General features: G+C 46.5%; 1 protein-coding gene across 1 annotated transcript in view; it reads left to right on the top strand.

Annotated features, from left to right (window-relative positions):
• The window catches only part of COL4A5 (collagen type IV alpha 5 chain), a 191,677-nt gene that overhangs the window by 157,203 nt on the left and 11,358 nt on the right, over nucleotides 1-23,116 (top strand). Inside the window, exons 41-48 of the mRNA XM_056858951.1 lie at nucleotides 1,931-2,029; nucleotides 2,357-2,407; nucleotides 4,724-4,909; nucleotides 17,536-17,669; nucleotides 19,669-19,741; nucleotides 19,891-19,962; nucleotides 21,634-21,762; nucleotides 21,929-22,027. Of these exons, the coding sequence (XP_056714929.1) occupies nucleotides 1,931-2,029; nucleotides 2,357-2,407; nucleotides 4,724-4,909; nucleotides 17,536-17,669; nucleotides 19,669-19,741; nucleotides 19,891-19,962; nucleotides 21,634-21,762; nucleotides 21,929-22,027 (843 nt within the window). The remainder of the gene's footprint in view (nucleotides 1-1,930; nucleotides 2,030-2,356; nucleotides 2,408-4,723; nucleotides 4,910-17,535; nucleotides 17,670-19,668; nucleotides 19,742-19,890; nucleotides 19,963-21,633; nucleotides 21,763-21,928; nucleotides 22,028-23,116) is intronic.

The raw sequence follows: 23,116 nt of genomic DNA, 5'->3' as shown, positions 1-23,116 counted from the left end.
TTGAGAGGTGGGCAGTGGACAAAGGTCTTAATCCAAGTTCCTGCCCTCTAGCCAGGGTGCTCGAGTATCTTTTATCCCTGAAGGAAAAGGGGCTGGCAAATTCGTCAGTAAAAGTTTATTTAGCAGCTATTTTGTCACTACATGAGGGAGTGGGGGGGTCGGTCGCTGTTCTCCCACCCCTTGTGTAAACGGTTCCTAAAAGGTCTTAATAACATTTTCCCTCCGGTTAGGGCACCTCTACCGCAGTGGAACCTTACCAGGGTACTGTCTCAACTAATGACCAAGCCATTTGAACCGCTATCCTCCTGTGCATTGTACTACCTCAGCTACAAGGTAGCATTTCTGGTGGCCATTACGTCGGCCAGGAGGGTCAGTGACTTGTCTGCCCTGTGTCATGACCCACCCTTTCTTAAGGTGTATACTGATAGGGTGGTCCTCTGTACTAGTGTGGATTTCCTTCCCAAGGTAGTTTCCCCATTCCATACTTCCCACGACATAGTGCTGCCTACTTTCTTTCCGAACCCTCAAACGGATGAGGAAAGACGCTTGCACACGCTGGATGTAAGGAGGGCACTTTTATTTTATTTACACAGATCCCAGCAGTATCGGAAAGAGGATAGTCTGTTTGTATGTTTTTTTGGGCCAAAGAAGAGCCGTAAGGCCTCGTCACAGACCATCTCCCGGTGGGTGACCAAGGCCATCTCCATAGCATACCAGGTGGCGGGCAAGGTCTGCCCTCTGCATCTGAAGGCGCACTCCACCAGGGCAGTGGCGGCCTCGGCAGCATTCTTGGGTTCCGCTAGCCTGGTGGATATGTCGGGCTGCGACTTGGTCCAGTCCGGCTACCTTTGTTCGCCATTATTCCATGGATGTGGGCGTTCGCTGCGACTCCTCCGTGGGTGTGGCAATGTTGAATACAGTTCTGTAGGGAGTTAATAAATTGGTAGTTGTAACCTTACTCCCGCCTCCTGTGTTTCATTAGCGTGCTATTCTCCCATGTGGGACTGCACAGAAGCCACACCGATGAAAAACAGTGTTGCTTACCTGTAACTGTTGTTCATCTAGTAGTCTTCTGTGCAGACACACATCCCTCCCTCTATCCCTGCTGTGGGTTGCTCCTTCCTTCTAGGTCAATTCCGCGGCGGCGAAGTGGAGAACTGGAGGGACGGCTGCTCGCCCCTCTCCTATCACATGACCGCTTGGGCATGAAGAGCCTTGGATGGGGAGGGGGCGCGAGCAGCCCGAACATTCTAGAGCTTTCCAGCATAAGTTCTCCGCAGCTGGCCTGCGCGTGCGCAGTACCCATGTGGGACTGCACGGAAGACCACTAGATGAACAACAGTTACAGGTAAGCAACACTGTTTTTCTTGAGGAACCATAACAGTCATAACCATCAACTGCAAGTTTTGCTTGGACAACAGCTGGATCAGTTGGGATTCTTTTGGACTCTGTGGAGTTGCTGGCACATCATTCGTAGGCGGAGTCCGTTGGCTCACAGAGAATGCATTCAAGTAGTTGAATGTTTGAATCCCTTTAACAGGACTTATTGTTGTGTGTGTAGTCCTGACTTGGATGGCTCAGGCTAGCCTGATCTTGTCAGATCAGTTAGCATTTGGTTAGTATTTGGATGGGAGACCACCAAGGAAGTCCAGGACTGCTGTGCAGAGGAAGGCAATGGCAAGCCACCTCTGTTCATCTCTTGCCTTGAAAACCCTACTGGGTCGCCAGGAGTCAGCTGTGACTTGATGGCACATCCCACCGCCATAGCTGTGTGAGTAAAGAAGTAAAGAAATGTTTTGGCCTTAATAATGAATTTTCTTTGTTTTGTGTAGAATGATTATTACTTTGGCAGTTCTTTGGTTTGCATTTGTGGATCATAAAGTTAGGCATGGGAACTGCTTATAACCTGTCCTGTTCTACTATCCTTTAGGTGAACCAGGCCGTTCTGGCCAACCAGGTCTTCCAGGAGAGAAAGGACACCCAGGGAGGGATGGCATTCCTGGGCCCGCTGGACAGAAAGGTGAACCAGGTCAGGCACCTCTTCTGTATGTTTTCTCCAAGATTCATTGTATGAATGCTTGGGATGGCAGCTGCGCCAGAAATTCACCAACTGAAGCTTCACCTCTGTGTTGCATTTGCAGATCTGTAATGTAATTTTTGTGACCTGAGATACTGGACCTTCTGGCCTTAATTTCTAATCTATCCTCCCCACCACCACTTATGTTTGTACCTGTATGTGTGCATGCATTTGGTGAAGTGGTCTCTTGGCTTTTCTGCCACGATACATTTGTTGGTTTTCAAAGTGCTGCAAGATTCATTGTTGTGCTTATTTGCGCGTTCCGATTGTATTTTTCAGGCCAACCAGGTTTTGGGCGACCCGGACCACCAGGACTCCCAGGATTATCAGGCAAAGTTTATTTTGCTTTACTGTTGGAAGCAGTAACAGATTAACAAGAAATTGCTAGAGATGAAGTTTCCATTTATGTTAGCATGAGGGATCTTGGAGTGAGTTGCTGTTGTATAGTGCATGAGTTTATTGGAAGGGCAAAGAAGTACGTGCTGTGTCAAATCCAACCCCATGACACAGGGCAGAGCAGCCAACATTTGAAGGGAGACCTAACATGGGCCAGGAATGACTCTGTGCCTCCTTACTCCCATATTTCCAGAGGCAAATCACCCTTGCCATGAGGTAAGGTGAGGCGGCCAGGTATTGAGCATGATACATTTGGAGACAGATGCAAAACAGACAGAAATTTCTCCAGCACAAGCTGCATTGGAAGCAGTGTTCTTGGACGACTCCAACTTGTTCCAGTTGGGTGATCCTTGCAGTAGGCTGTGCACTGTGTTAATTATTTGGGCGTCATTTGGAATCTCTGTCTCAAAATACCTCGGTCCAGCCCATTCAGTAGTCTTAAACTGACTAAATTTACCTCAGGACAATTCCCCTCTGGTGCATTTACTGGTATAAGAATTTTCTGAACTGTATTAGTGATGAAATTCCCATTGCTTTGTTAGCAAATCTTCTGAAAAACACAGATTAATCAGCCTTTCCAGATAGAAGTATTTTGAAACTTATTCCAATAGAAGTAGAAAAGAGCAAGAGTCCAGTAGCACCTTAAAGACTAACAAAATTTCTGGCAGGGTATGAGCTTTCGTGAGCTGTGGCTCATGAAAGCTCACGCCCTGCCAGAAATTTTGTTAGTCTTTAAGGTGCTACTGGACTCTTGCTCTTTTTTAATGCTAGTGACAGACCAACACGGCTACTTGTTGTGTTCTATCTCCAATAGAAGTGTTCATTGTAACAGTAAATTAATTGATTACTCTTCCGTTAATTGTGACGCTTCTTGGGACCTTTGTGGTCACATTTTTAAAAGTTTCTAACTGCAGGAAACCCCCCCCCCCCCAATGTTGGCATTGTCTGCCACTAAACCCCAATCAGAGGTGTAAAGTCCTGGAAGAACAAACTAGGGAAAAAATCGGGTTCCTCCAAGGAATGAAAGGGCAGGGGTGGTGGGAGAAAAAAGTGAGAGAGGCTTGCATAGTTTCCCCCCTGTTCATCATGGAACATTTGGTAGCATGTTTGAGACAGCTCAGTCAGTTAATGTGGAATGCTTGCCTAGGTCTATATAGAGTATTACTGTTATCCAGTGTACACCCTACAACCCTCCCGATGCCTTCCTGCAGTTGTCTAAGCTATTGGTCATGTTGAATATGGTTCCCCCCCCCCCCCAGTTAATCCATAGTTCCTGATCTTCTCATTGAAGAACCCCTGCTGGGTTTCCAAGGATGTTCCTCCCCCCTCTCCATCCCACAAATAGTAATTTCTGGTCTTGTGGGTAGAAGGCTGAAGCATCTGAGACTTTTCAGTTTAGGAAAGAGACGACTAGGGGAGGGCATGATAGAGGATTATAAAATTATGCACAGGGTGGACAGAGCTGACAAAGAGGACTTTTTCTCCCTCTGCCAGAACACTAGAACTCAAGGGCATCCAATGAAAATGATGGGCAGTAGATTCAGGACAGACAAAAGGAAATATTTCTTTACACAACATGTGATTAAACTTTGAAATTTGCTGCCAGAGGATGTAGTGATGGTCACAGGCATAGACAGCTTTAAAAGTGGATTAGACAGACTCATAGTGGATAGGTCTATCAGTGGCTACTAGCTGTGGTGACTAAAGCAAACCTCCACATTCAGAGGCAGTCAACCTCAGAATACAAATGCCAAGGAAGCCATGTCAGGGGAAGGCCTTGGCCTCTATGCCCTGTCATTAGCCCTCCAGGGTAACAAGTTGGCCACTTCGTGAGACAAGATGCTGGACTAGATGGACCGCTGGTCTAATCCAGCAGGGCTCTTCTTCTGTTCTTAACAGAGAGTTGAACTACTTGCAAAATAATTTTTAGAATATTCTAAAGACTTTTAGTCCCTAAAAGTTGTTCCTTTCTGTGATGTATACAAGATTGATGTTTGGGGAGGGGCTGTGGCTCAGTGGTAGAGCATCTGCTTGGCATGCAGAAGGTCCCAGGTTCAATCCCTGACATCTCCAGTTAAAGGGACGAGGCGAGTAGGTGATGTGAAAGACCTCTGCCTGAGACCCTGGAGAGCCGCTGCCAGTCCAAGTAGACAGTACTGACTGATGGACCAAGGGTCTGATTCAGTAGAAGGCAGCTTCATGTGTGCATGTGTTGACATCAGTAAATATGTGTCTCTTTTTTAAAAACAGGTCAAAAGGGTGATACGGGCTTCCCTGGACCCCCAGGGTCCCCAGGATCCCCTGGTCTGAAGGGAGAGACAGGTACCCAGGGATTCACCGGCCCTCAGGGTCCTCCAGGCCCTCCAGGACTGCCTGGGCCAACCACAGAAGGTCCCAAAGGTATCCATGGGCCACCAGGCATACCAGGGAGGCCAGGTAAGGGCAAAAGAGAATGACTTCGAACCTTTGCTAATATCTTTATTTTGCTGGCAGGTTATTGGTCTGTTCTACTGAACTGGTGCTCAACCTTTTCAATACTACTTGGTTGACTTTGCAAGATGTGATCCTGATGTCTTCTGAGCACCCTCTATTATGATCCCTGGCATGTACCATTCTCGAGAGAGAGAAAGTAAAACTGTACTCACTGATAACCTGGCAGCAAAATTCAGCGCCTCTTGCCAATTTGAGATGGCCTCAGCATGTAGTCACAGCACTCATCCAGCCGAGCACCCAATCGAACTTTAATCCCATCTGCCAAGAATGCCTGCGTCATGCGATAAACAGATCCATCATACGCACAAACCATAATAATAAGCACCTCCCTCAGGACCCCATGGAGATCAAATTCATGCCAGCCGGACAGCATGATCAAATTGGAGAATGTTGTCATGCATTTTCACATCATGTGTGCATCTTTTGCTCCATTCCATTTCACAGCTCCAGATTCAATGCACCTCCATTTCATTCCATCCTGCGTCATCTTTTCTGTCTTCTGTGTACTAATTCTGGAAGTGATAACTTCCATGTGGGGCAAACACCACTGAGCAGGTAGTAGAGATCAGACATCATCTGTGTAGTGACAGGAACGTTCCTTGACCTAACCAGAAAAACCATTCATGTGACTTTTTCCAGTCCTTAAACCTCACACTGAAATTGATAATGTGGGGTAGCCATACCCCAACCTAGCCTATTGCTTTGTGGTGCTCATTTAATTATACTGGCCTCCTTCAAGTGGGGTCTGTGTGTACACTTTCTGTAAAGGATTTGGTGAGTTCCTTGCCCTTTAGAGCCCTGAGTCTAAACAGAGCTTCACAACAGAGAGGAGGTTAGGATTTGCAGGGTTTCATAGAGTGGTCTTCTGTGGGAATTGCTTATCCATCTCCTTTAATTATGCAAAAGTAGCATCATGCATTATGCCAGTTAACCACAGATGTGCAAGTTAACGTGATTGCAATTTATACGGCATGCAGAATAAAGGAGGAGCCGTCGCCAGAGGCTGAATTATAGGGAAATCACCAGGATCTGCTCAGAGGTTTTTGGGCCCATCGTCTTTGTCTGTCTGGAATGTATACTGTGCAGCATGAAGAACTCATCTCATGCAGTATTGCATGTCCCAGTGTGGGTAAACCAAACTATGACTGATATCCAACCAGATAGGATTTTGATCTTCTTAAACAAGCAGGGATTTCTGAAATTGCGCCTCTGCAACATACTGCTATGATATTATGAGTCATGTTCTGTGTGGTTCTGTGATCCTCATAAGGGACGCTTTTCTCCTTTACACTATATAGCTGCTGATGCTGCACTTTAAAGCCAACACCTGGCCTATCAGGGAGCTCTTCTTCACCTTTTCCCTTCATGCTACTGGCCCACGAACCCTGGGATGCTTTAGCTCCCCATTGTGACAAAAAATACAGAAATGTTTTCCCTCAGTAGGAGGCTAAAGTGTGACCCTGACATTACAGCAATTACACTGGCTACCAATGCATTCCCAAGCCCAATTCAAGGTGTTGTTAAAACCATAAATGGCTTGGGACTGAGGTATCTGAAGGACCATCTTCTCCTGTATGTTCCTGCCTGGGAATTAAGATCACAGGGAGAGCCATCCTGACTTTCCCATCAATCAAAGGAGCTTGTTTGGTGGGTACACAAGGAAGGGCCTTTTCAGTGGCAGCCCCATGATTATGGAACAATCTTCCCAGAGAGGTGCACCTAGCCCCTTCACTTTTGATCTTTAGGAGGCAGCTGAAGGATGGTTCTATTTAGGATCGCATTTGATCAGAGCCGTCCTACACTGTGATTTTAAAATTTTGTTTTATGTATTTTTGTGTATTCTATTTTAATAATTTTATTAGTATTGAAAGCCACCTTGAGCTCCATAAGGAAATATATATTAAATTAAATAAATCAAAGCGGCTTGAGTGGAAGAGGAGCATTTTCATCAGGAAAACTGTGAGGAGAAAGGGTTAAGGAAATTTTCACATACTGATTTTGTTGTTGTTTTATTTGAGTGAGGGCTTGCTCTAGCTTTATCAGCTGTACAAAGTAAAGGAGGAAAATCCCTTAAACAAATCACACAACTAGCACATAACAAAGGCAGATGTTTCCCTGGACAAGAGAAAACTACTCCTAAGGAAGTAACAGGTGCATTGGCTAATTGTCGATCCTTGCTGGTTTCTTGCACTTGGTGGATTCATTCAACTTGCCCTTCTAGATCCGAACATGGGCTTGCTTTGATTTGGGATCTCATTCATGGGCCCTTCATCCAGAACTCCAAAATTTGAGACCAAAGTGAATTTTGAGATAATAGTTTGGTCTATACACACAGTACATGGAAAAGGATTTTAGATTGGGTAACCATGGAAGCGTTTAGCTTGTTGACGTATCTAACCATATTGATGTTTCCCCCCCTGCCCTCCCCCCTCCTAACGATGGCCTTGGTGAACTTTCGATCCAGGTCCCGAAGGTTAGCTCGTTAACTCCGCAGTAATAACGTTGCATGTCCTTTGAATGTGTCCTGGTTTGATGGAAGTAAATGTCTCAGTCTTTAGAATGGGTATGCCAAGTCGTCCAACTTACATTGTCATCATACGATAGGCTGAATTATGAATGAGTGATAAAGTGTACAAGTGCAGCTCTGAACCACCCTTGAAAGTCTGCAGCATGGAGAGCATTGCTAGGACCTGGGCAGATGTCTTGCAAAAACTGCAAACAACAATAAAAATGCTTTAAAGAAACACAAAATGTGATCCTGTTCTCAACTTACAAGGCAAAGTGGTGTTGTCTACCCAAAAAAAGAAAGCCCCCCTGACATCCTCAAGCCATCCATTTCAATAGGTGGGAGTCACTACAGAGAATGCATGTGTACGGGCAGTGGTTAATGATACCCAGTTGCAGGTTAGCACCTTCAGAAGGTTTGCTCAGATGAGCAAATCTGTTGTGGCAGAGCATAGTAGGGGAGGCAGTCCAGCAGATATATGGGTCTAAAGTCATGAAGGGCTTTGTAGGTAATAATGGTACCTTTAATTGAACTTGCTAACTGATTGGTTAACCAAAGGAGTGGCTGCAGAATGAGTGTAATAGGCATACTCTGCTAGCTTCCAATATCTAGACTCCAGTAGCACCTTAGAGACCAACAAGATTTTCAGGGTCTGAGCTTTCAAGAGTTAAAGCTCCCTTCGTCAGAAAATGTTGATAGTTTCCAAGGTGCTGCTGGACTCAAATTTAGCGGTGCTACTGCAGACCAAACCGGCTACCTTCTGAAACTAGCATCCAGTGGTGACTGAGCTGCTAGATTCTGTACCAACTGGAATTTCCAAGTTGACTTCAGTGGGTAGAGCACATTAAAGTAGTCTAGCCTTGAGGGTACAATGCCATGGATCCAATCGATGGCAGTCAACTGAACCCCATCAAATGTGGTAAGCACAGGTCCTTTCAAGTCTCTGGCTTTTTCATCCGGCCTCACCTCTATCTTGTCAGGACTCAGTTTCAACTTCTTCACACTTATCCATTTAACCACAACTAGAAAGTGGGAGTCCAGCTCCTCTACAGCAACTGATTTGAGTAAAGAAGTACAGAACTGGGTATGGTCAGCATATTGATGTAGGCTAACTTCAAAACCACAAACCATTTATCCCTAAGGGCTTTCCATAGCCTTGTGGAACCCCACAGGAAAAGTCCCACACTGGTGACAACTGGTCTCCAACAGCAATCCTCTGAATTCAGTCCAAAAGGAACAATTTAAATCAAACCAAAGCATTTTGTCTGATACCTACTTCTTCGTTTAATACCTTCTTCCAAACGTTGGAACAAGATGGCATGGTTCATGGTAGCAGCAGCAGCTGATAAATCCAGTAATTGTAAATCTGTTAAGAGTAACAAAGAGGCATGGCCCTTGTCTGCCTACCTGCATTGAAAGGGAGACTCAACTATCATTCTAAAGCATCCAGTGCCATCTCTCTGCCATAGCATGGCCTAAAATCAGACTGAAAAGAGTTCAGAGCAGATGAGTCATTCAAGAAAACCCGGAGTTGTTCTATAACTGCTTTATCATCTTGCCCAGAAAGGGCAAGTTAGAGACCTTTTTTAAAGAAAAGGATGGATCACTGCTTCTTTGAGACACTGGTGAAAGGCCCCTTGAGTCACTGATTGGTTTATGATGAACATCAGGAACTCAGTCACACGATCGTTACATGATTTCAGCCACCAGGATGGACAAGGATCCAGAGTATGAGTGGTGACCTTTACAGATCCCAAGATCCTGTTGACATCCATCACAGTTACGTGGGTTGAAGTGATCCATACATGGACCAGGCGTGCACTGGATATTTCTTCTGCCTGAACTGTATTTCAACTTGAATCCAAATTAGAATGTACTTGAGAGATGTTATTAGCAAAAAAATTCTCAAAATTGTCAAAGCTAATAATGAGTCCCTGAGGATTGAAAAGCTCATACTATCAGCAGGTGCTGAAATACCTTAATCAACTGAGCACACTGTGAACTAACTGAGGCAATTGTAGCAGAGAAGTATAAGTTCTTTGCCTCCATCATCTCATAGCTCTATGGCACACTCAGTCAGGTTCACTTAGAGTTTTCTGCCAGGGCTGCTCTACATATGTCTCCAAGTCCTCTTCAGGTCACCCAGTTCTGCAGTAAACCAAGGCACCAGGTTGTGCCTTGAGGGCAGGAGAGGTCAATAGGGAACAACCATGTTATTCACTTCCTGGAGCTTCATGTTCCAAGCTCCCGCTGCAGCCTCAACACAGCTGTCGTTTGGGATCCTGAAGTCCCCTTGAGCATCTTTGAATCCAGTAGTGTCTTTTAGCCTCCCATCCCACCCCTGCGGTGTTGATACCACATTCACCCATGCCTTCATGAGACAGTGGTTGGCCCATAACACATGCTCCAACCTCCAAAGTTTCAGTGCAAAAACGTAAGTTCAAAATATGTCCTTGTTTCATGCATCAGGCCCGTCACAAGCCAAGAATGATCCATGGTGGCCAAAGAGTCTGTGAAATTATGAGCCAGCCCAGACAAGGTGCCTTCAGCGTGAATGTTGAACTCTTCCACAACAATCAGGCTAGTGACCCTTTCACACATGCTGAATAATGCACTTTCAATCCATTTTCAAATCACTTTAACGATTGTTCGCAAGTGGATTTTGCCATTTCACACAGTAAAATCCAGCTTCAAAGTGCATTGAAAGTGGATTGAAAGTGCATTATTTGGCATGTGTGAAAGCACCCTAGGTGTTTCCAGCACCAAGCCCCCTCTGCCAGCTCAGAGAAGGACCCCACCAGGGAACCAGGAACTAGTAGAATGCTGGTTCTGTCCCTGGAACCTAACTGAAAAAACAGACAGTCAATTCTAGCAAGAGTTTGCACCAGAAATATGCAACGGGATGGGAAAGGGTTGATAGGTATCCCCCTCCCTGGCCTCCAGTGTGTGGTTGGTGAAGGACCGCATAACCAGGCAGAGGTAACTGAAACAGATAACCTTATCATATTCTTCCTACCAGGTCTTGATCATGCAAGCCAGATCAGTTTTCTTCTCACCTTGTACCCCAGATAGGATTGACATTTTGTTCCTTGGCAATCTGGTACTGCACAATATTAATGAAGACGGAGAGGAAATAAGACCCCTTGGGACAGGACAGGTTAGATAAGCTGTGAGCTCTGTTATGTCTTGTTGGCCGTCTTTGGAATCTCCAACTCCCCCATCTTCCAGCTCCAAGATGCACTGAAGTAGTATCTTCCCCAAACCTCCTATATCAATTAAGAGCTGCTACAAGTACAGCCTGAGAAGTCTGCAACACTCAATATCAAGCCAACCCCAAAGAATCCATAAAGCAGTGCAAAAACATTACTTACTTCTGGGTAGACTTGCTTAGGATTGCTCCTGCCATTTAAGCGATGGCCATTGCTCCAAGTTAGAGCTCATGCTTATCATGCTGAAGGTCCTGGGTCTAATTCCTGACTGGGAAAGCCCTCCACCCAAGACTGAAGAGTTCCTGCTACTCAGAGTAGATGCTGCTGACCTAGGTAGATCAGGGGTCTTATTCAGTATAAAGCAGCTTCCTCTATTCATACTGGTCATAAACTTCCTCCATAGCTGATTCCAAAGATGTTCAGAAGATGCAGAAAACCCTCGCTTGGAACTCTGTTGAATACAAACAGCTATACATTAATAGACATGATATCTGAGAACTGGTAGGCATCGAGGAAGAGATGTTGTCTGGCAACATCTGCAGATGTCTGCAGATTTGTACTAAAATATTATTAGGGAAATGAATATTTGTAAAAACAGGAAGAATAACTCTGGCTTTTAAAACTGTCACCAGCTTTAAAGAAATAGTGATGTGAACTTCCTGCTGCCCAGACTCACTGTTCACAAGGGAACCACTTTTCAAAAACGCTGCTCGTGCAAGTTGCCTTCCAACCTTTCGTTGGGACACAGTCGTGGACTGCATGCACGGATTCTGTACTTACCCTCTTTGACTCTCATCTGCCATTCTGCTACCTGTTCACCCACTTCATAGTGATCCTTTCGAGCTCTTCACAGCCTGAGAGTTCCCCAATACGGAATAATTTGATGTCATCTACAGCTATTTCACTTTTCACCGCTGACTGTAGATCAATTGTGAATAAATTAAATAGCACTTACCAAGCACAGTGGAGGTAGGTCAGCCAGGTCCCCTGCTATGGCAGGGGATCTCCTGCTCTGGATTCCAGATTCCTGCTACTGCTAAGTAGAGCAACGGGAGCAAAATGAGAGGGGGAAATGGCCATGCTGTGATGTTGCTTCTGTTTATGTATCCAGAAGTGACATCATAGGGTCATGTTCTGCAGTGTCACCATGCCCCGCCCCAGAAGCTCCCAGAGGTTGCAGGCAGACAGGTGGTAACGCTCAGTGGCAGGTGGTTTTTTTTTTTTAAAAACTGTTCCATTTACTCCCTCCTATTGCTTCTTAATTTTGAATCCATTACGATCCATAAGAGGCTCTTGCAAAGAAGTAGGATACTAAATTAAAAAAAAATGTTCTTGCTGCTCAGATAAAATTCATGCAAAGTAATTTGCAAAAAGTTAACTACTTCCTCCACACCAACAGACTTTCCTGGATAGGTTGCAGGGTGGTATCCAAACTGTTTACCGAACGAGTAACTGGCGTTGCATTTCTGTTGATCTCTGGCACTTTGTCAATTTTGTGCTAATTTCTCTCACACAAATACAATGTAGTGGTACTGTTTATTTTTTTCCCCTTCGCTAAGGCTAGCTTGCTTCTGATGAAACAGCAAAAGCTTTTCTCATTGTGCCATGTCTCTTCTAATTTCAAAGACTGCTGCTGTTGTCTCTGTTCTCGTGTAGTGTTGACCAAACCTTATTATGTCTATCTTACGGTCTTTCCCTTGAATAAGCATTACTTGGCATACCCATGTATTAAAATGAAGGACGTTTTGCTATGATGACTTTTAAGAAACAAACAACTGCAACAAAAGAAATAAACTTAATTCATAATTAATAGCTGTGAGCCCTGCAATCAAGTTTAGCCTTTAATCTTTTTTTTAAGTGGCCATATTTGAGACTAAAGTGTTTTAATAGTGCCCTATGGACTAGTTTCATGGTTAGACTGCCAATGCTAAAATGTCACATCTGTTTCAATACAGATGCTTCTAGACAGCCATAAGATTTTTCCACTGTGTAAATCATAGCCAAACGGACATTATAGTAGACTGTTCATATCAACATAGTATTATTTGCAAAAGATGGAGAGAGAGAGAGCTCAAGGGAGATAAAGCTTCCAGCTTTTAATATCTGTGTGTCTAGGCACCCAAACAGTCCCCAGTGTATAACTGAATGTTGCATTGGATATGTATATTTTTGAATCATTTCACTGACATGAAAATATATTATGTGGTCATGGGCTCTAGCCCATCCTATCCCACCTCAGCCCTAAGAGTGTACTGGCCCTGCATAAGAAAAATGTATTTTAAATTACTCAGGAACAGTTTGACGATTAAATTTCTATTAAAAGACACACACAGTAAGTAGCCCTTTTTCAGAGTGCTTTTATTATATGCTGACTATTCATAACGGGTTTGATCCTACGGATCTGTTCCTCTAATGGTGGCGTTTTCACCTTGCTCAGACACCTTTATCCTAGCTCAAGATGTGCTGGGAGAAAGCGTTTCTGTTAGCGGAACGGGTCCGCAGGATCCAGCCCAGCCTTTATTGTTTGTTAAATGCCTGCAAGTGCAGAGCAGTGGTGAAAGCACAGGGGGCGTTTTTCCTCCAAGCGTGCAATCAGTGGAAAAGGACAGACGTACATTTTTGTAAAGGCTCTTCAAATGTGCATCTGAGTTCTCTTCCCCACCCCACCCATTTTTATCATAGGTTTGCAAGACCAAAACACAAGATCATAAAATCATAGAGTTGGAAGGGACCACCAGGGTCATCTAGTCCAACCCCCTGCACAATGCAGGACATTCCAAACTACCTCCCCCTCCCCCCCCCACCCACAGTGCCCCCTACTCCATGCCCAGAAGATGGCCAAGATGCCCTCCCTCTCATCATCTGCTTAAGGTCCTAGAATCAGCATTGCTGACAGATGGCCATCTAACCTATTCTTAAAAACCTCCAGGGAAGGAGAGCTCACCACCTGCTGAGGAAGCCTGTTCCACTGAGGAACTACTCTTACTGTTAGAAAATCCTTCCTAATGTCTAGACGGAAACTCTTTTGATTTAATTTCAACCCATTGGTTCTGGTCCGACCATCTGAAGCAACAGAAAACAACTCGGCACCATCCTCTAATATGACAGCCCTTCAAGTACTCGAAGATAGAAGTGGATGCAGCAAAAGAAATAACAGTACCAAATTAATAATAACTAGGGGAGGAAATTAAAGGGACCTCTGCCACGGTGGTGGTGGTGGAAAGTGCCGTCAAGTCACAGCTGACATGGTGGTCCCATAGAGTTTTCAAAGCAAGAGACATTCAGAGGTTGTTTGCCATTGCCTGCCTCTGCGTAGTGGCCCTGGACTTCCTTGGTGGTCTCCCATCCAAGTACTAACCAGGGCAGACCCTGCTTAGCTTCTGAGATCTGACAAGATCCAGCTGCCCCGGGCCATCCAGGTTGGCCATAATACCTTGCCCAAAATATGAATCCAATAACAGTCTTTCTTGAGTACCCGGCTTGCTGGAGGTAAAGTGTAGATGACTGGGGAAGGCAATGGCCAACCACCCCGTAAACATAATCTGCCTAGTAAATGTCAGAATGTGACGTACCCCATGGGTCAGTAATGACCCAGTGCTTGCACCTTTACTTTTAAATGTATCCTAGGAACCAGTCAAATGCTGGTGTGAGGTACCTCTGCTGGCTGGCCTCTCAGCAGCAGCAACTTTTATTCTGCCCCAAATCAGCTCGCAGCCAGTTGCCTGAGATGGCAGAAGGTGGAGCCATTTCCATTCCGGGCTCTCAGGCACTTTCTTTCCCAGCTGTATTGGAGGAAAGGGAACTGACTGAGCGGGAGAAGGAAGCATTGGCAGAATGAACAAGGATCCATGGCGAGGTCTCCTTTTTTCGTTGCTTCCCCAAGTTATGCACTGCGTTGTTTCTCTAGTCCCAAAATGTGTTCCTCTGCCAGCAGTGGGAGCGAGAGCCCTTCTCTGGAAGCAGAGTTGCCCCTGACCACAAAAGCAGCCCCTCACTCAGAAGGTGGTTGTTGTAAATGGGCTGTCCTTCATACAGCATTGTCGGTGAAATGGTTGCAGTCACTTGCATCTTTATGTCAAATGGATGGGTAGTAAACCTCAGGTAGTAACGGGGAATTCAAAACTTGTACCACGTTTTGGGTTTAATTGCCTGGCTTGCACTGGTTGGATCAGGCCTAATCACCAGATTCAGTTGTATATATATTTTAATGCTACATAAATGCATATTTATGTGTCAGAGGAGTGAGGTTTTTAAAAATTATATTGCATGCTTGTTTGCTATGCTGTAGATACAAAATATGCTGGTGAAATGGGTTTCGTTGTTTAGTGTGTCGATATCTCACCTGTACTCCTTCTAACCAGTAATCTGTTTTGCCCTGTGTGGTCTCTGATATCCCCCTAACATCGATCTGTGGGCTTTGGTGAACTCTGACCCCATCCAGGTCCTCCAGGTTAGATACTTCGTTTGGACCGTTTGCTTTGCTGCATTGCACTGATTTGTAAAACGAAGTTACTGTTGTCATTTTAACTCCCATTCTATTGTTGTTCAGAGGGACTGTGGTCAGCCTTACAAAAGTGTGCAGAAGAGGAATTGCTATTTTTATTAGCTCTATTATTATGCCACTCTTTAGTTAGAAACTGGCTCTCAACATGGTTTGCTGGGAGCAACAGTCACCTGGCAGTTTAATTCAAATGTTCCTTGGGGAGGGGGCCGGGCCAGTTCCAGGTTTTGAGGGGGCCTGGGCAGAGAGTTCCCAGAGGCCCCCTCCCCTCTTCTACCAGGCCCCCTGGTACATGCCTTTCTTCCCTTCCCCCCACCCACATGCCTCCCGCCTGCCTGTGTGTTCTTTCCCTGCCCGCTTGTGAGCTCTCCCACTGCCCATGCTCACCAGTGCCTGCACCCCAGTGGCACTGGGAGGCAAGGGTAGCTGGGAGCCCCAGGCTCTGGCAGCTACCCCATCTCAGGGTATGCTGACGCCAGGTACGGTGACATACATACAGCCCACCCTCTGAAGCAGCCGGCCCTTGGAGGGATTCTAAAGGGGCTGCTCCCTGCTCCTCCCTCTGATGGCCTCATCCATGGTCGTTTATGCACGGGAGTTTTACCTGAGGTTCGTTGCTCGCTGGACCCACGCTTTCCTGTTGGGAGTCTATGCACCAGCAGTCTCCAAGCTCAAATCAGGAAGTATTTGAATCACCGCCCCTTGAAATGCTGCTTCGAAATTGGCTGTAGTGAGAGAAAAGTTCCCTCCCCCCCAACCCAATTGCCACTTTAAAAAGCATTTTAATAACATAAAAACAAAAACGTAGCAATCTGAAAAGAAGGGAGGGGGGAGAAATCGAAGCCTCGGTTTTAAAAAGCCTTTCTTCTGCTCAGAAAGAGCTCCAAGGAAGCAGGAAGTATTTGAATCCCCGCCTCTTGACACGCTGCTTTGTAATTGGCTGTGAGCGAAACCAAGCTTGCGTGTCCCACACTTTGCCTTATGCATGGGGATTTCGCCCGGGCTGAGCGCAGGGCAGAGGTAAGAATTGGGTTAACAGAGGAATGGGAAGGTCCGGGATTTTTGAGGGCTGGCAGCGAGATCATCTCTAATGGAGGGAAAACTCGTGCATAAGAACAACCGAGGCGAGGGGGTGAACGTGAGTGAAAGTATCTATGCATAAACGACCCATGGCTGCTGGAAATGGGAGGCTGGGAGCTCTCAGCAGAACTGGGCCCAGTCTGGGGACTCCTTTGATGCTGGTTCTGTACCCATACCCAGAGTCTCCTTTCCCAAACAGCTTTTTGACTGACGCCTTCTAAACTGAAAGGGATAACTGGGCTTAGGGGTTTATTTTGATGTAGTATGCCTTTACTTATTTCCCAGACACCCTACTATGAGTGAGGATGTTTTTCTCCCGATCAGTTTTGCATTCTTAATCTTAAACCTTTAAATCTGGGGCAAAGGGTTCATGAATGAAAAATGTTGGTATTTTGGTAGCATTTCCAAAGATAAGACATCCCAACAGCCCCCCAATGTGTTAATTTTATATTTTGTATCGACCATGTGATGTCTTTCATTCTGTACCACGTTATCCAGCAGTTCCAACATATAATGTGCTTTTGGCTGGTTTCTCTGTGATACAGAACGATATGAAAGGGGTTTGAAAGTGCCCTCAGTCCACCTCCTGCAGGCTCGGGAGCAAGAGTATGCTGCATCCTCCCTGGCCGGCCCCCACCTTCTTTAAAGACAGCCTCACTAGGCACAGGTTCTCCCTTGCACTTCATGCTCCCCTAGCAAGAGACCAGGAGTGGCCCCTCTCAAGGCCCTGCATACACTGATTCTTCCTCCACTTCTGGGCTGCTGGATGGGCCAAGAAGCCTCTTGTGGCCCGGGCCCTGCACTGTTAATCAGCTGGGTGGGGGGTCGCCAGGATCCCTTAAAGGAGCCCAGTGTGATACTGACTGGCTGGATCTCAGCACAACTCTTGATTGGAAGCTGCTTCCAGTTGGGGACAGAGTACCCACCACCCCAACAGGCTGAAACTGCATAAATAAATATAATTACCAGGGATGAAGCTAGTCATCCAAAATGGGCCTTGCTTCTTCTGGATGGCTGAATCTAGCAAGACTAGGTGGTCCATAGCTGTGGAAGGCTTCCAAAACCCCAGGGCCCACTAGCTAGCCTCACCTGACTTCAGGTCAGCTCTGCCAAGAGCACGAAGCTGTGCCTATCTACAAGCCCAAAGGAAGTCAAAGTATCTTGGCCCTTCAGCAAAAGCCCACGTAGGCCTTGTGTCCTTTCTGATAGAAGAGTGAATCTCGAAGGGGCCCAAGGCACACTGACCCCCAACCTTCTGTTCTGCAACATCCAGGTCTCCCTGGTCCGGAAGGTCCCCGAGGGCCCCCTGGAACTGGGCAAGTGAAAGGAGAAAAGGGCAACCCAGGCCTGCCAGGTCAGCCTGGAGCACGTGGTTTAAAAGGAGATCAAGGATTATCTGGGCGCCCGGTGAGTATGCAGCAAAAAAACATTTGCTTCTAAAGCAATGCTTAGTTTTGAGAACTAAACAACTGAATATGAAAAGTGAGCTTACAGAAATTGGCTTCTTTTTAAAATGTGAGGACAGATAGTAAAGTTCTACTCTTGATTAAGTGGTGGGCTTGCCCCCTGAGCTCCCTTCCAAATTTGAATTAGTTTTGCACGTAGGGAAAGCAGAACTATCAGCAAATAGTTTAGATTTTCCCCAAGCTACACTTCCCTTACGGCTACAGTGGACAGCAGTTGCTGGCCAGCCAGGAGGTCATTGCCAACTCCAGGTTGGGAAATTCCTGGAGATTTCAGGGGTGGAGCCTGGGGGTGGGGTTTGGGGAGAGGAGGGGCTTCAGCTGGGCACAGTGCCATACAGCCCCACCCTCTGAAGCAGCTGTTTGCTCCACTAGAACTGATTTCTGTCGTCTGGAGATCAGTTGTAATTTTGGGAGATCTCCATGCCCCACCTGGAGGTTGTGAACCCTACAGGCAAGTGGGAGAATCTCTCTGTTGCTGCATTTCCCTCCTTCCCCAGTGGCTCAGACACCTGAGATTCAACAAAGACTGCATTTCCCAGGATTCCTAAGGTGGGGCTTGGATGCTGCTGAAAGAAATGTCCAGGACACTGGGGAAAGATAGAGCAAAGAGGAAGTGGCAGAAGGGTGGTGATGGGGAGATAAATTCTCTTCTCATCAGTCCATTAACTGGTTGACCAACTGCTGCCAGCCACAGAATGTGCAAACCACATGAGAGAAGAATGTGGGGGTGAGCAATGAATTGAATAAAATTGAAGGGGAGCATTACAAGCTGCCATGGCAACTGTTTGGAGCCCACAGACTGTGACTTTGGGCAGCATCTCTTGTCCTAACCTTTATGGAGACTTAAGTTTTTGAAGGCATGCTGAAAATTCTCATAAGGAGATAAGTTTCAGTTAAGGCACTTCCAGTAGGGTCAGCTGAAACTGTTCTTAGCGGTGAGGGGCTGGCTGCGTTGGACAATCTGAAAGGGATATCCGGAACCTTTGAAATGTTGCTGAAGACACCGAGTATGCCTCTGAGGTTGCAGGCTTTGGCATGGGAGCTCTCAAAATGTCACCTTGAACACATGCCTTATATTGAACTAGATCTTGGTCCATCTGAGTCGGTACTGGCTACTCAGACTAGTGGCAGCTCTTCAGGGTCTCAGGCAGAGATCTTTCACATTGCCTACTCGTAGATCTTTTAACTGGAGATGCTGGGGGTTGACCATGGGACCTTCTGCATGCCACGCAGATGCTCTTCCATGGCCCTTCCCTTTGCACAACTGCGGAGGTTTCTTGTGCCGTCGAACTGGCCTGGATTTCCAGATTGCAGGAGCCATTTCCATTTCTTCTGGTCTGCACATCTGAGATTTTCCAGTATTTCCCCCCCTTTTTTAGAGAATCATTGATAACTTGGAAACTTGTCTGTCTGTATTTCATATTTATGTTTCACTCATCATCCACAGAGCTCAGGGACAGGCTGTAGCTCAGGGCAGGACACCCAGTTAGCATGCAGAAGGTCCCAGATGGAGTCCTTGGCATCCCTAGCTAAGGGATCTCAGGTAGCAGACGCTGTGAAAGACCCTTCCCTGTCTGTGACCCTGGAGAACCACTGCCAGATAGGAGAGAGAATATTGAGCAAAGAGGGAACGATGGGCCGACTTGGCATAAGGAACACCTCATTTTGTTATTAACCTATAATGTCATCAAGGCTCAGAGTGTAGGACTGGCCCAGGCCTACCCAATGAACTTGGGGGGGGGGGTTTCCTGTTTCTGGACTCTGCAATCTCGTTCTTACTACTTCAGTGCTTTGCTGGTCAATTATCATAATAAATTGAATTGATACTACTTCTGTCCATTTTCTGTCAGGCCTAAGTGTTCATGTGTGACCAGCCCAGTTATTCCCCTCCCCAGCACCTTCTGATGATAAAAGCAATCACTTCTGTTGTGTCGTCTTAGGGTGAACCCGGCCATCCAGGCCTGAATGGAATGAAAGGCGATCTCGGTGTCCCAGGAGTCCCAGGATTCCCAGGTATTTAAAAGGCAGCTTTGCAGAACCACCTTTCCAGCAAGCACAAAAGCTGCCCAGTTGAGCCAACCTCTCCAAGCACTGAGACTGGCAAGTCAGGGGACAGACGCTGGTTTGCACTGGGCATTAACTGCAAAGGTTTGGTCTTTCAGGTGCGAAGGGGCCCCCTGGACCTCCAGGACCGGCTGGCCTCGCAGGGGATCCTGGAGCCTATGGATCTCCAGGTAGGAACCATGTTTCATGTTACTCATCAAAAACAAACCACAATCCACCTCATACCTTTTTAAAGATCCAGTTACAATGATACTAAACTGGGGTCCCCAACATTGCACCCTCCAACACCTTACCTGGAGCCCACCAAGTGTTTTCAGAAAGTGGGTGGGGCCAAGTGGGGCTCTTGCCAAGCACAACTCTGATTGGCCAAGGAGATCTGATTGGCTGTGCAGATTAAAATTCCATCACTTTGGTGACAGCTGCCACCACAGTGTCAGTTTTATTCCCCACCCCTCTCTCCTCTTTTCCAGTGTATTTTAAAAATTACCCCTCTTCTCCACTGCACTTGGACTTCTTCTGAGTATGTGTGTGGCTCCTACGGTTGCCAGCCTCCAGGTGGTGGCTGGAGATCTCCCACTATTATAGCTGATCTCCAGGTCACAGATCAACTCACCTGGAGAAAATAGCCGCTTTGGAAGGTGGACTCTATGGCATTATACCCTGCTGAGGTCTTTTCCCTCACCAAACCCCACTCTTCTCAGGCTGCACCCCCAAAATCTCCAGGTATTTCCCAACCCAGAGCTGGCAACCCTAGTGGCTCCACCTCCTATGGTAGCCATTTTGTAGTTGGCTGCATGTCCTGTAGCAACCATTTTGTGATTGACTCCACCTCCTGCAGCAGCCATTTTGTAGTCACACATATCACTCTGTTAGAATACCAAAGGTGCCCTCAGGCTCAAAAAGGTGGGTGACCCCCGCACTAAACTGTGTGCAAATTTTCAAGTTCACTGGAACTCTTCCTCAAGCTGGATGCTAGAAAATTAAAAAGGGGGAGGTTGAAAGAGATATTTCCGGCTGTGATTTTAAAGGCCTTTTCTCACCAGCCTTTCTGTGCTGAATGCTGGTGAGTAAGTAGATATAGGTCAGTGCGTTTGATGTCAGCATGCACCCTTGTTCCTCTGTGGGAGGAAAACAAAACAAAACAGTGTCCCTCCATTGGAATTACAAAGGCCAGCAGTCTTCCTTGTATCTCTCCAACACCAAGCAAGAGTCAAAGATCCCTTCGGGGGATAATTACTTGACAATGTATGTATTAACAATTTTGGAGATAAACTTAAGATGGCGCTTGAGGTGTTCAGTCAAAGCCAGATTAGGTAGCTTTACCTGGTGTTGTGGGTAACCCCCACATGTGAAGTCTCTTGCTAGTTCATCCTGTTGCAGTTGATGCATTCCTCTCAGCTGAATTCAGGTATTTTGAAAGTAGGCAGAAGTTGTTTGCAGGCATGCTGGCCCAAAACCAAAGCGACCATCTGCCATGGGGCCAGGGCAGCTGGCTGGCTTGCAGCAGCTACGAGAACTAGTCCAAATTTAATGAGGGCTGCTCCTCGCTTGGGGGGGGGGAGGTGGCCCCCCAGGGTGTTTTCCCTGTGGCCTTAATGGCTGATCCACCCCTGCTTATGTTCCTCCAAAGAAAAGCTGTTCACTATTGGAATAATGGGGTGGATCCAGCAGAAAGATTAGAATCCATTCCCTTTTGCCAAGCTATTTCTGGGCAGTTAGTTGTTCTGATATAATCTTGTTTACTGCAGCCCCCTTTAAGGAACACTATAGATGGATGACCAGCTGGGCAATATGCCCCATTGACTGTTCTCTAACTTCAAACTGCCTTTATTGTATCCCAGGCCTTCCAGGAATACCCGGCCAGGCTGGTGAAACTATTGTCATAAAAGGTGACCAAGGTCCACCGGGTCTCCCAGGGCAGCCTGGACTGAAAGGTCTACCTGGGCTCCCAGGCCCACCAGGATTGCAAGGTATGTTCTTCCATTGAGATATTAAAAAAATAAAATTCACAGGCAACTGTGCATCTAAAAGGATCATATAAGCCATCCCCCCCATTGGTATTGCCAGTGGAACTCCTCTACACAATTGCCAAGAGTTTGCAAAAATTCTGTTGTAACTCATCATTTTGTTTTCTAGGTCCAATTGGTATTCCTGGTGATGCTGGACGAGATGGGCCTCCAGGATTTGATGGTCCCCCGGGGCGTAAAGGGGAGAGAGGCCTTCCAGGTCAACCAGGTATGGTAAGCACCCGACGTTCAGGAAAGTTGGTATGGTGACATTTAAGATGCATGTGATCTTTTTTTTGATCGAAGCTGATTTAGTGTGAGCACCAGTTGCAGGACAGTTTGGTGTAGTGGTTAACAGTGGTGGTTTGGAGCGGTGGACTCTGATCTGGAGAACCGGGTTTGATTTCCCACTCTTCCACATGAGCAGCAGATGCTAATCTGGTGAACCAGGTTGGTTTCCCCACTCCTCTACATGAAGCCAGCTGGATGACCTTGGGCTAGTCACAGCTCTCTCAGCCCCACCTACCTCACAGGGTGTCTTTGTGGGGAGGGGAAGGGAAGGTGATTGTAAGCCTGTTTGATTCTTCCTTAAGTGGTAGAGAAAGTCGGCATATAAAAACCAGCTCTTCTTCTTCTTAAGTTCAGGAGCGTCCCAAGTTCAGCAGAAGAATGCACACTCTGCATGTGGAAAGTCCCAGGTTTAATCCTTGGCATTTCCAGATAGATCTTAAGTATTGACACTCAGAGCAGTGTAGTATGGTGGTTAGGGACCAGTACTGGGTAGGCCTTGAGTTCAGATTCTCCATTTAGCCATGAAGCAAACAGACTCAGCATAGCCTACCTCACAGGGTTATTGTGAGGTTGAAATGGAAGAAAGCTTCATATGCCATTCTGTGCTCTTTGGAGAAAGAGCTTGATAAAAATGTAATAGATAGATGACATGTAGATGGACAGAAGACCTGTGCCTAAGATCTCGGGGAACCATTGCCAGTTGGAGCAGACCAGTGGTCTGACTCCACAGAAGGTCCATCTGTTGATAAAGTACCGTTATGTTTCAAGGAACAAGACATTTTGATGCCAAGGCTGGCCCAAGCATTTTGGGCACCCTGTGCCAAGCCACACACACTATGATGCAGGAAGATGGCATCTGCCCTCCTCTTCCCCTGTGTCATGGTTAGAAGAAGCTGCCTGACCCCCTTGAGAGCCAGTATAGCGTAGTGGTTAAGAGCAGTGGTTTGGAGCGGTGGACTCTAATCTGGAGAACCGGGTTTGATTCCCCACTCCTCCACATGAGCGGCGGAGGCTAATCTGGTGAACC

This window comes from Euleptes europaea, chromosome 13 (assembly GCF_029931775.1).
Source record: "Euleptes europaea isolate rEulEur1 chromosome 13, rEulEur1.hap1, whole genome shotgun sequence".
Lineage (NCBI taxonomy): Eukaryota > Metazoa > Chordata > Lepidosauria > Squamata > Sphaerodactylidae > Euleptes > Euleptes europaea.
This window is presented reverse-complemented; position numbering and strand designations above follow the sequence as displayed.